The sequence below is a fragment of the Aspergillus brunneoviolaceus genome (genome assembly GCF_003184695.1).
Source record: "Aspergillus brunneoviolaceus CBS 621.78 unplaced genomic scaffold BO95scaffold_1, whole genome shotgun sequence".
Taxonomy (NCBI): Eukaryota; Fungi; Ascomycota; class Eurotiomycetes; order Eurotiales; family Aspergillaceae; genus Aspergillus; species Aspergillus brunneoviolaceus.
In genome coordinates this window covers 762,958-775,449 of record NW_020290731.1, presented here as the reverse complement: position 1 = coordinate 775,449, position 12,492 = coordinate 762,958, and the positions used below count along the sequence as shown (strand labels likewise).

The following is a 12,492-nucleotide window of genomic DNA, read 5'->3' as shown; positions in this document are numbered from 1 at the left end:
AGATTCAATACTATTCCCTTTCTACGATATAACGTTTCCGGACCCAGATGTGGAATAAGACTGAGGAGAAGCCGCGGACCGCCATGGGCGCCTCGTACATGTGGAGGAGAAAATTGCTGCGCTTTGTGGTCGCAGCTTGTCTTGTGACCAGTTTTACGATCTTCCTCTGGCCTGAGATCGAACCTCACCACGAAATCACGACTCAGACGATCTCAAATATCACCATTACCTCCGAAGTCGAATGCGAACCCGACTTCGATGCCCTCCAACGCCTCGACGTTCGCAAGCTCTCTCAATATGTCCGCCGTGAAATTGTCGCTTCTCCTTCCTCGAGTGACGTCGTTCCCATCGCACAAAAACTCGAAGTGCCTCTTTTCGAGAAAATCCACAAGGACCATCGGTTTGCGGAAGATAGCATGCATCAGGATGATTGCTTAATGCCTCGTCCTGTTTCTGTCTCTGTACCTGCGATCTTACCAAGGGCGGACGCATCCCACATTGACTTCGGCGTTGCTACAACATTAGAGCGTCTGAACGAGTCGCTAGACGCATTCACCCACTGGGCTGGACATACGAACGCTCGCATCTTGGCACTCATCGAGCCAGATGCACGGATCAATGAAGTCCTCACTAAGGCGGAGAACTTAGGTGTTAACCTCTCGGTAACCGAATCGACTGAAGAATACCAGCATCGATACTTCTCGTTAGTGCCACATTTGGCCAAGAATCTGCGGCCGCAGACGAGATGGACCTGTGTCATCGATGACGATACTTTCTTCCCTTCGATGACGGCGCTGGTACAGGCTCTATCGAAATATGATGATTCAGCACAGACCTATGTTGGTGGGCTATCGGAAGCGATGCCCCAAGTCGGAATCTTCGGTTTGATGGGTTTCGGAGGCGCTGGCGTCTTCATGTCTAGACCCCTGATCGAGCAAATAGGCCGTAAAGAGGTTTACGAGGATTGTCAAAAAATGGAATCTACGGGAGATCGCAAGATATCCCTCTGCATCTACCAGTATTCGGATGCCCATTTGACTATTGATCACCGCCTGCGACAGATCGATATGAGGGGTGATGTATCTGGTTTCTTTGAGGCTGCTCGACCCCCGCCGCTCTCCGTTCATCACTGGAAGTCGTGGTTCAATGCCGACATGGCCAAGCTGGGTGTTGTCAGTGAGGTCTGTGGCGACTCGTGTCTTTTGCGAAAATGGCACTTCGGCGACGGCTGGATCCTCACCAACGGCTTCTCTATCGTCAAGTACAGCAATGACGTCCCCACGGGCGACAAGTCGATGGAGCTCACATGGGCCGGCGACAATGGCGCAGTCTTTGAGTCCTTCTTGCATGAACTTGGCCCACTCCGACCAAAGGATGAAGGCAAGATCAGCTATATCCACGAAGATGCAATTGTCGATGGCAACCAGGTCCGCCAATGGTACATCCGTCGGGACCCTGAGCTCGGTGATAAGGTTTTGGAATTAATCTGGCGAAAAGAGTAGATGCGAATGCTCTACCTTCACTCCATTGATCACTCCTTTTTCAGCACATTCAAATTGTCGTCATATACCCAGCACCGGCCTGCTGCTTTTCTTGGACGACGGACCACGTCCTGTGCTTCACCGAGACAATACGTGGATCCATCCGCACATCAGTGCGGCACACTTATAATTATAACGGCGCATAGATCATGAACTTTTTGTTTCCCCTTGCCTTTGTCCCATGTGATTACGTGCTATCCAAGGCTAGAGCTGGATTTGGCACATACCCATTATTTGTATAGGTTTTCGTTTATTGACGCTTAGCCGTCATATTTTATGTATAGCAACACGATTGAAGTTTTTCTGCCACGGACGGTTTTTGGTTACACTGATTATCATTCTTTGTGTTCCTTCTCTTTGGAGGCCCTGAAAATTGTTCCTATCATATTAGATGTCTACGTAGTTCTGCCTTGTTTCTGCTTAGAGCCGAGATTGTTGGTCATGCATTTTATCATCAATTATAGAAAGGTTAGGTCTGTCTTGTTCATTTCGCATCGCCTTGAGCAGTGAGTCGGTTCATAACGGCGGGATTGAAGTCTATTGGCATAGCAGGATATTTCGCAAGATCAGTATCTCCTACAAACCATAAATCATTATGTTCATTACTCGAGGCCTTTGTATGTATGTATATGTATAAGCTGAGAAGGTGTGGTATCACAGTCAAGTCCAAGCACAAAGACCCAACCAAATTCACCATGCCACACACACTCAGTCATTGCGGGGAGAAGTCCCCACAACTATGCGAATTTCACTTATGACGCACACTCACCGGCCCCTCCATTTCCAGCCCGAAATTCGATCTGTGAAGCTAGGGACAGAATCTGCGACAGCGTGTCTCCATCATCGGGATCATCTTGAAGATTGAGGTTTTCCGGTAACGAGGCGACGATATCGAGTGCGCTGGTCTCCGCGTTCCACGATTCGGAGGGGTTGTTGTTGTTGTTGTTGCTGTTGATGGATGGCGGTGGCGGTGGAGGGGGCGGTGGTGGTGCAGGCAGGGCGAGGAACTCGCCCATGGAAAGGGGGGAGGTGAAGTCGAGGGCGCCTTTGCAGCGCTCTAGTAACGTGGGGAAGAGGTGGGACTGGGAGCCGCGGATGCGGGAGAGGGTGGTGAGGATTCCCCAGAGGAGTTCGCGGGGGTCGACGGCGGATTCGGTGAGCCAGTTCGCGGGTCTTGAAGAGCCGGAGCCGGAGCCGGAGCCTAGGGATCGTGTGACGTCGGCAACGGCGGTGCCTAGGTCGAAGAGTTTTTGTTCCTAATAAACAGAAACGACGTGAGTGGTTTTTAAGGCGTGGAAAGGGGGAGATGGGGAAGGAGGGGGGGAAGATAACTGTTAGGGGGATGGGCTTGTCTCGGGGGCTTTTGACTCACCATGCCGATGCCGTGGGCATCAACGGCGTCTTGAGATGCTGCGCTGATGACGTTCATCACGGCCTTTCCGACCATGACTGGCAGGTGAAATGGGAGGACTGCATCATCGCGAGACCCGGGCTGGGTGGGGCGGGTCATGGAGAGCTTCCACATCATGGCTTGCAGCCACTGCTGGGTGATGAGTATATCAACCTTCTGAATCTCTGACACCCCCTCAAGAGATACCGTTTTGCAGAGACTGGACTGGATGGCGGAGGTGGGTGGGATCTCGGAAGAGCTGTCCACGCCGCCGGCGGATATCCAGTCGAAGAGATTGACGGACAGTTTTTCGAAGATGCTGATGAGATTGATGAATCCGTAGGCGAGGATCGGGTCTTCGGAGCAGAGGACTTGTGGTTTGTGAATGGAGTTGCGTAGCATTACCGGTTTAGCCTGTTGAAGTGCATAGCCTCTAGTCATAATCAGACCCCTTCGTTCTCATCACGCTGCGACATCATACTCGCTTACCTTTCTGTCACAAATAGCAGCCAGAAGACTCTCCGCCTCTCTTCGGCTTCTTCGACACTCAACTCAGCGTAAGTTGATTCGCGGTTCAGACCTAGCGTGAAAACCATGGAGGTAGCCTGACAAAGGTAGAACCAAGCATGGTCTTGTTTGTCTAGATTGCCGTAGGAAGCAAAGAGGAAGAATGATGTCAAGAGACTGTCCATATTGAGATCTTCCACCACATCGCAGTCTTTCCTTGCTCGGACCGCCTCGGCCAGCAACTCCTCTCCAGACATGCACGAGTGGCCTTCGGCTCCAGTCGGAAAATGCGAGGGGTCGGGCACAGAAGTCGTTCCGTCCAACTTGAGCTGTATATGCGTGGCTGCGCATAGAGATGCCAGAAATGCATACCTCTGCGAGGAAAGTAGCTCGGGTCGATGGCAATCTCGCTGGAGCTCCTGCCTTCGCACTACTGGCATGATGGGAAACAGGTATTTGAGGTACACATTGACGTGAGCTAAGAGTACGGGGGCTGAAAGGCGCCTTGCATAGGGACGAATAATGCCGATTGTAGAGTCCGAGAGGGAGTTCGTTGAGTCTGGAGAGGAGACTAGCTCCGGGGGAGGGAGCTGGGCAAGCGGTTCCAAAACATCATTAGACAGGTATTGAGAGTCCGTTAATGTGAATGGTGGCGACGTTGGCGACCTTGCCAATGGATAGGCCACGGTATCAGCTGTCCATTGCTTCTCTGAAGGGTACTGCTGTGGGTGCTGGTGAAAAGAATCCCGTTGTTGGCGGGATACCAATGGGTGGATCGGCGCAAGTGGATAGATGGTGCGAAATTTGGGACCCTTGCGCCGTAGAACGTCACTGTAGGAGCAGGAGAGCAGGAGACGCTGGCACTTGTCGCAAGGAAGCTCCCTAGAGCATTTGATCTTTCGACGGCGGCAGTTATCGCAGGCTTGCTTGGAGGATTTAGGCTTAGCGGGGGAAGGATGCGAGTCCATTGGTTTGCGGGGACTATAATCGGATCGCGGTAGAAGATCAGCAGTAACGATGACAGTCCATGGGCATCATTTCACGTTGATAGTGTGATAGATCCAGGAGAGATGATGTTCTGATCTCGAAGGCCACGCGGATCCAGAGATACATAAAGATCATGCGGTTTTTGGAGGAGGGGGGGGGGGGGGGGGGGAAGGAAGCAGCGAAGAACGGAAAATCCGGGGGCGCGCAAGCGGGGGAAGGGAAACATGGCGCGAGGCACAAGGTTGGCCCGTCCTCCAGGTGGCCCGGACCCCGCGGTACCAGACCCTGTTGGGTTCCTGCTTGTTAGTCGATTTAATTTGGTTTCGTTTCCTAGGCCCAGATTCGCCCCTCAGGCCTCGAAGGTACCGAGAGGCGGCCCCCTTCACCTTGCGAAACCGATTAAGGATTTCTCTACCAACTACTACAGAGTGAATTTGAGTGTAGACACCCAGACCAGACCACCCCATAAAACGAAGGAACAGTGTATTGTCTGCTGATGAATGGTATGACCAGGCGATCCACCTGTTAGGATAATCGGCCAGAGAAAGTTCCAGGAAATGTGCGCATTACGGTTGAAGGCAGACCAAGACTCTGGGTGCGTCATTTTTATTTCTGACTCTCCGGCCCCTGCATGTAATAGGAGCGCTTGTATACCGTAGGATCTTTTCATGTGATTGAGATTCAGTCCTATTGCTGGCCGATTTCTCCACAGTTCGGGTACTTTCGCACATGTATTGGCTGTCGACTGTAAGGTGCACTTCGCTTCGGGAAGCCGAGCCAGACGCTGAGAGTGTGTATGCCCTTTGCAGGCCGCTTGAAGGTTCTTTCTCCCTCCACGCCAGACCCTCACTTGCCCCCATGATCCTGCCTGGGAAGTGCCGAGGCTGGCTCCGGTATTTTCGTTGTGTATGCGGCGATGCTGGTGTGAAGATCGGCCTCTTCACCGGTTGCTGTTTGGGAAGTGGGAGCCGTGCTGAAGATATTGGCCGGACGGACCGGATCTCAGTCGGGATTAGTGGTGCCTGATGTGGTCTCGCGCGAGTGTAATTCGGTCTCTAGTGAGACTTAAGGATTCGTGAGGGTGAAGAGATGCAGTGAAAAGGAAACGATCGATGGCTTGTTTGGGTACTTTAGGTACTTCGCTTGCTGCGAGTCTCCACGTCGTCGGACGATTATCGGGGGAAGTGACCAGTTAGAGCGCGAGAATCAGATGATAGCCATCAGGCCAGAAGTCTCAGGCATCCACCTGGCAAACAACTTCAACACGGCCCTCCCGGTCTCTAACCGAGGGATTTGCCAAGTACCAATTCCTGTCTTCACTCCTTTCTCCCTTTTCCGGTCCTGCCATCATTCTTCGATCATCTAACCCCAATTCTACTCTAGGCTTGTCTTCCCCGCAAGAATCTAACCTGTCGGAATTGAAGCCTCCAGTCGACTCTGAATGCGGGCCCGATCCGCCCTTGCACCACGGGAATTCGACGGAGCAATAATGGCTTGTCTGCGGGGAACAACGCATTGTTGCACAGCACCTCCGTCTAGAATTCCAATGACCGACTGCATTATGCTCTCACCACAAGAACTTAAATACTTATGAGCCCGGTTCCGTGGAGGAACAAACCCGAGGGTTTCTAGCTGTTCTCATGCTAGCTAGCCAACCATAACACGACGACGGTGCTGGTTTTTACCTGCTACTCGCCATGGTTAATCCGATGGTAACGCTGTTTGGTGCTTGGCTCATGCCCGTGGCCTCTGGGCTGAGCCAGTCGACCTTATTCACCACATCCGCATCCGCCTCGTACGCGCAATTCACTATCCCGGCTGAAGCGGATGTGGGGGCTCAATTGATCGCCAACATTGATGATCCTCAGGCAGTCGACGCACAGTCAGTTTGTCCCGGTTACAAAGCCTCAAACGTGCAACAGAGCTCCCATGGCTTCACGGCACGTTTGAACCTGGCCGGGAAGGCATGCAATGTCTATGGGACAGATCTTGATACCTTGACTTTGACGGTGGACTATCAGGCATCAGATCGACTGAACATACAGATCCTTCCCACGTATGTCGACGCCTCTAACTCCTCGTGGTTTATCCTATCAGAGGAGTTCGTGCCTAGGCCCAAGTCAGGTGGTGGTGCAACAAATTCCAGCAGTGATCTCACATTCTCCTGGTCCAACGAGCCATCGTTCAATTTCAAGGTCGTTCGCAAGGCTACCGGCGATGTCTTGTTTGATACTGGAGGTACCGTCTTGGTCTATGAGAACCAATTCATAGAGTTCGCGACATCCCTGCCAGATGAATACAACTTGTACGGTCTCGGAGAACATTTCAACCAGCTCCGTCTGCTCAAAGATGCGAATGTCACCATGTATGCGGCGGATATTGGAGATCCTATTGATAGGTGAGTTCTCCAGCTCAGAAAAAAAACCCCGAATTCTACTAACTTGTAGTCTTGTAGCAACATATACGGGCAACATCCGTTCTACCTTGATACGAGATATTTTGAGGCTGACGGCTCCCACAAGCATGCGAAGAGAAGTGCATTCAATGCCTCTGAACAATACACTTCCTATTCGCATGGCGTGTTTTTGAGAAACGCCCACGGGCAAGAAGTGCTGTTAAGATCTCAGAGGCTGACCTGGCGAACTCTTGGTGGAGGCATTGACCTGACCTTTTATTCGGGCCCTACCCAGGCCGATGTGACCAAGCAGTATCAAGTTAGCACCGTGGGCTTGCCAGCCATGCAGCAGTATAGCACCCTCGGCTTCCATCAATGTCGCTGGGGCTACAATAACTGGTCTGAACTTGCAGAAGTTGTTGCTAACTTCGAGAAGTTCGAAATTCCCCTAGAGTATATCTGGTTCGTCGTGCATCGTCCTTTGTTTGACGGGCAGAATACTGATGTGTGTGTATCTAGGACCGATATCGATTACATGCACGGATATCGTGACTTCGACAATGATCAACATCGCTTTTCTTACAGCGAGGGTGCAAAGTTTCTCAGTCAACTTCATGACAGTGGGCGTTACTACGTGCCAATTGTCGATGCCGCGCTGTACATTCCCAATCCCGAGAATGCGTCTGATGCGTAGGTCGCCTATTCCATCTGTTGACTGCTTCATTCTTTTTAACTGTAAATCCAGTTACGACACATATACTCGTGGCGCTGCAGATGATGTTTTCATCAAGAATCCCGATGGTAGCCTATACATCGGCGCTGTTTGGCCTGGGTACACGGTGTATCCCGACTGGCATCATCCGAAAGCGACAGACTTCTGGACCAATGAGCTGGTTCTGTGGGCCGAGAATTTGGCTTATGATGGGGTATGGTATGATATGGCTGAGGTTTCATCGTTCTGCGTGGGCAGCTGCGGGACTGGTAACCTCACTCTGAACCCGGTGCATCCGCCGTTCCTGCTTCCTGGTGAGCCTGGAAACATCGTCTACGACTACCCGGAGTATTTCAACATCACCAATGCCACTGAAGCAGCCGCTGCTTCAGCTGGGGCGGCCAGTCAGGCAGCCTCAGTCGGGTCCTCATCGTCCACTTCTACATCCTACCTGCGTACGACACCTACTCCTGGTGTGCGTGACGTGAATTACCCGCCATACGTGATCAACCATGTGCAGACTGGCCACGACTTGAGTGTCCATGCCATCGCCCCCAATTCTACCCACTCTGATGGGGTACAAGAATACGATGTCCACAGTCTGTTTGGTCACCAAGGCCTGAATGCGACCTACCAAGGTCTGCTCAAGGTCTGGTCCGGCAAGCGCCGCCCCTTCATCATTGGGCGCTCGACTTTCGCTGGTTCAGGCAAGTGGGCTGGACACTGGGGCGGAGACAACATCTCGAAGTGGGGCTCCATGTATTTCTCAATCGCCCAGGCGCTTTCCTTCTCTCTCTTTGGCATCCCGATGTTTGGAGTGGATACTTGTGGATTCAACGGGAATACGGACGAAGAGCTTTGCAATCGCTGGATGCAGTTATCGGCCTTCTTCCCGTTCTACCGAAACCACAATGTACTCTCTGCCATCCCGCAAGAACCATATCGATGGGCGTCCGTTATTGAGGCCTCCAAAACTGCCATGCAAGTTCGTTATGCTTTATTGCCTTATTATTATACCCTGTTTCAGCTCGCCCACAGCACTGGATCTACGGTCATGCGTGCGCTCGCCTGGGAGTTTCCCAATGATCCTACTTTGGCTGGCGTGGATACTCAATTCCTCGTTGGCCCTGCAATCATGGCCATACCCGTGCTCGAGCCGCAAGCCGATACCGTAAATGGTGTCTTTCCCGGAGTGGCTCATGGAGAAGTGTGGTATGACTGGTATACACAGACGGCCGTCGATGCAGAGGCGGGCGTTAACACGACAATCTCGGCCCCACTGGGCCACATTCCAGTCTACGTCCGCGGTGGCAATATCCTTCCTCTTCAGGAGCCGGCATTGACTACTCGTGAGGCTCGGAAGTCCCCTTGGTCCTTGCTAGCTGCGCTTGATAGTGACGGTGCTGCATCGGGACAACTCTACCTTGATGACGGGGTGAGCGTCAATCCCAACGCGACGCTGAACGTTGATTTTTCGGCATCGCGCTCGAGCCTGCACGTTTCGGCGAAGGGGGATTGGGCGGAAAAGAATCCACTTGCGAATGTGACGGTGCTGGGAGTTAAACAGAGACCCTCATCGGTAAAGCTCAACGGGAAACAGCTGTCGAAAGTTCAATATAACTCGACGTCGCATGTTTTGCATGTTGGCGATCTGCAGGATGTAACGAGAAGCGGTGCATGGGCTGAGGACTGGGTTCTGGAGTGGTAGTGTGGTGGTGAATAATGACTGCTTATGTGTCTATGATGCGAGTATAGCAGCGTTCTTTTGAATAGATAATATTTATGAGGAGCGATCTGCGGTCGGGCGGACCATCCGCCGACATTCTTCGCCGAGACTGAGGTCAAAATTGCCAACCATAACATTGTCGCACCATTGATAAATCGATTTGGAAAGACCCAAAGAAGAACAAAGAAAAACATACCAACAGGTAGAAGAGGAAGGAAGCACAAGGACAAGTCACCTGCCGCTACCCAGGGAGAATTCCCTCAAGCCCCTGACCAAACCATCCATCCATCCATCCATCCCCAACAAGACCAAGGAATTTGGACCCCAACATTCAGAGGTCCTCGGGCACAACTCTAATCTCTAACCTCTAACCTTTCCCTAAGAATCCTGCAGGAGGAAATGAAGGGTCCAGAGAAAGGTCAGCTACTGCGTATCCACTTTCGTGGCTGGCACAAATTACAGTGATGGAATGGGTCATCGTGAAACAGACTCAGGTTGACTTGACTCGGCAGTGCACGTTTCGGCGAAGTATAAAGCTCGCCAATCCAGCTCAGTCAATGGTACACCATGGAGCCAGCTATTATACACAATACCATCATGAACCTTCTCTTATTGCTGCTCACGGTCGCGGCGACCGCATTCGCTGCGACTCCGGCCGATTGGCGCTCCCGATCCATCTACTTCTTGCTTACCGACCGTTTTGCTCGTACGGACAATTCAACCACTGCTACTTGTGATACAAGCATCGGGGTATGTTTGGCAGGTGCCCAAGTTGTAGCTTGCCATGTGAGGCTGATGTGTGCATAGAGATACTGCGGTGGAACATGGCGCGGCATCATCAACCAGGTAAATCTGCTCGCTACCTTACCTCTCCTCTGATGGGCTTGACATGTCGTTTACTTTACTGATGGCATCAATCAGCTCGACTATATTCAGGGCATGGGATTTTCAGCCATTTGGATCACTCCAGTAACGGCGCAAGTCCCTCAAGACACCCCTTACGGCCAGGCTTACCATGGATACTGGCAACAAGACGCGTGAGCTCCTCGCCCCTCGTTGGTGTGAGAAGGCGCTCACCCATTCTGAAAGATACTCTCTCAATTCCCATTATGGAACTGCAGATGATCTCAAGGCTTTGGCCTCAGCTCTTCACGCGCGTGGCATGTACCTCATGGTTGATGTCGTTGCCAACCACATGGTTTGTTGACCTTTATGCTAGCGGGAGCAGGCTATCAGACTCGTAAATGCTGACGAGATTCATTTAGGGTTACGACGGAGCAGGTGATTCCGTTGACTATAGTGTATTCAAACCCTTCAACAAGAAAGAATACTTCCATCCCTACTGTGCAATCACCAACTACGACAACCAAACCAACGTCCAGAACTGCTGGCTGGGCGATAACAAGGTCTCGCTCCCTGATCTGGACACAACCCGCAGTGACGTACAGACGATGTGGTATGACTGGGTCAAGTCGCTTGTCTCCAACTACTCCAGTATGTTGATCCCAGATCCGTTGCGGCATGAAACGTGGATGACTGATAATTCCAGTCGATGGCCTTCGCATTGACACAGTCAAGCACGTCCAGAAAGACTTCTGGCCGGGCTATAACAAAGCCGCTGGTGTATATTGTATTGGCGAGGTCCTCGACGGAGATGCCTCATACACTTGTCCGTATCAGAATTATCTCGACGGGGTCCTGAATTATCCTATGTATGAGCCTTGGTCATCATACTTTCGAAGCGGAGGCTGAAAATGCTAACTCACAAAAGGTATTATCCTCTCCTTAGAGCATTCAAGTCAACAAGCGGTAGCATCAGCGATTTATACAACATGATCAACACCGTCAAAGACAATTGTCCAGACTCCACCTCGCTGGGAACATTCATTGAGAACCACGATAACCCACGCTTCGCCTCGTAAGTCGAGTCAATCACTTTCTCTAAGCAAGCTCGTCAAGCCACCCCTGCAGCCCAGCTGACCCCATCATTCTCTCAAAAAGGTACACAAAGGACATCTCCCTAGCCAAAAATGTGGCCACATTCTCCATCCTCGCAGACGGGATCCCCATCATCTACGCGGGCCAGGAACAGCACTACAGCGGCGGCAACGACCCTCTCAACCGCGAAGCCACCTGGCTGTCCGGCTACAACACCACCAGCCCCCTCTACACCTCGATAGCGACAGCCAACAAGATCCGCAGCCACGCGATCAGCCAAGATGCGAAGTACTTGGCTTACAAGGTGCGTCTCAGCCCTCAAATTCTGACAATTGCCCATGTTTCTTTCCGTAACTAACTGTGTTTCCCAATGCCGCCTGCAGAACTACCCAATCTACAGCGATACCACCACGTTAGCCATGCGGAAAGGGTTTGATGGCACGCAGATCATCACGGTGCTCTCCAACCTAGGCAGCGGGGGCAAAACGTACACCCTCTCGCTGACGGGGACAGGATTCGCAGCCGGCACCAAGGTCACCGAGGTGTTCACCTGCACCACCCTGACCGTCAACGCGGACGGGTCGGTCTCCGTGCCGATGGCAAGTGGGTTACCGAGGGTGTTGTTCCCAACGGAAAAATTGAGCGGGAGCTCGATCTGTACCTAGTTCTTACGGAGTGTTGCTCTTCGCATGTATAGACATTCCTTATTTTTTTTTCTCGATTACCGCTTACTAAGAGGTTGAGGTTGAAGGGTTGAAGACGGCGGAGAACATGACCCAATCCAAGGTGTTTGGGTTACCTAGAAGACCCGATAAGGATAGATCCCAAGGGGCGGGGGGGAAGTGCTGCTCAACGTCGAACAGAAGCACAAACTCTACAAAGAAAAAAAACAAGGCTAATGAAGCCACGTACGTACCCGGAAACCCTGCTTTTCCTACCTGCTGTCATCAGTCCATATTCACATCGATAGAACCTGTATGTAAAACTTACAGTAACAGTAACAGTAACAGTACTTCTACGTAGGACACCGAGCGTAGACCATTGGTGGAGGTGGATGGGTGGTACTGACAGCAACGGATATCACGGAACGGACCGCAAGCCAAGGACAAGGACGGGCGCTGCCAGCTACGTCACAGGTAACTCCGTACTGTGTAGTATGTGTACAATATTTGCTATATTTGGTTTGGCAGGGTAGTCCGTACACTACTGCGGTACAAGGAACGAGAAAGTGCAGGCAGGCACAGACAAACCAGACTTCTTTCGTGGTTCAGGTTCCGGCCCAACCTCCACCACTAG

At 51.8% G+C, this 12,492-nt stretch overlaps 4 protein-coding genes across 4 annotated transcripts; 3 read left to right on the top strand and 1 right to left on the bottom strand.

Moving 5' to 3' along the window:
* Positions 1 to 98: 98 nt before the first annotated feature.
* BO95DRAFT_448846 (glycosyltransferase family 31 protein) lies at positions 99 to 1,502 on the top strand (the record flags this gene model as incomplete). The annotated part of the gene is made up of 1 exon (XM_025587905.1): positions 99 to 1,502. One exon carries the CDS (start codon positions 99 to 101, stop codon positions 1,500 to 1,502), a length of 1,404 nt encoding a protein of 467 aa, XP_025448112.1.
* Positions 1,503 to 2,133: 631 nt separating this feature from the next.
* On the bottom strand, positions 2,134 to 4,573 carry BO95DRAFT_437757 (putative C6 transcription factor (AmyR)). Its single transcript, XM_025585353.1, has 3 exons — positions 3,421 to 4,573; positions 2,914 to 3,364; positions 2,134 to 2,797 (listed from the first exon to the last, which is right to left on the bottom strand). The coding sequence occupies exons 1-3, from the start codon at positions 4,404 to 4,406 to the stop codon at positions 2,294 to 2,296; spliced, it is 1,941 nt and encodes a 646-aa protein (XP_025448111.1). The 5' UTR covers positions 4,407 to 4,573; the 3' UTR covers positions 2,134 to 2,293.
* Positions 4,574 to 6,122: 1,549 nt separating this feature from the next.
* On the top strand, positions 6,123 to 9,240 carry BO95DRAFT_426808 (glycoside hydrolase family 31 protein; the record flags this gene model as incomplete). Its single annotated transcript, XM_025584765.1, has 4 exons — positions 6,123 to 6,823; positions 6,881 to 7,282; positions 7,340 to 7,510; positions 7,566 to 9,240. The coding sequence occupies 4 exons, from the start codon at positions 6,123 to 6,125 to the stop codon at positions 9,238 to 9,240; spliced, it is 2,949 nt and encodes a 982-aa protein (XP_025448110.1).
* A 615-nt stretch (positions 9,241 to 9,855) lies between these two features.
* On the top strand, positions 9,856 to 11,861 carry BO95DRAFT_350239 (alpha-amylase; the record flags this gene model as incomplete). The annotated part of the gene is made up of 9 exons (XM_025582032.1): positions 9,856 to 10,008; positions 10,066 to 10,104; positions 10,180 to 10,295; positions 10,348 to 10,456; positions 10,524 to 10,752; positions 10,808 to 10,970; positions 11,030 to 11,176; positions 11,260 to 11,500; positions 11,580 to 11,861. The coding sequence occupies 9 exons, from the start codon at positions 9,856 to 9,858 to the stop codon at positions 11,859 to 11,861; spliced, it is 1,479 nt and encodes a 492-aa protein (XP_025448109.1).
* Between the last annotated feature and the right edge of the window lie 631 nt (positions 11,862 to 12,492).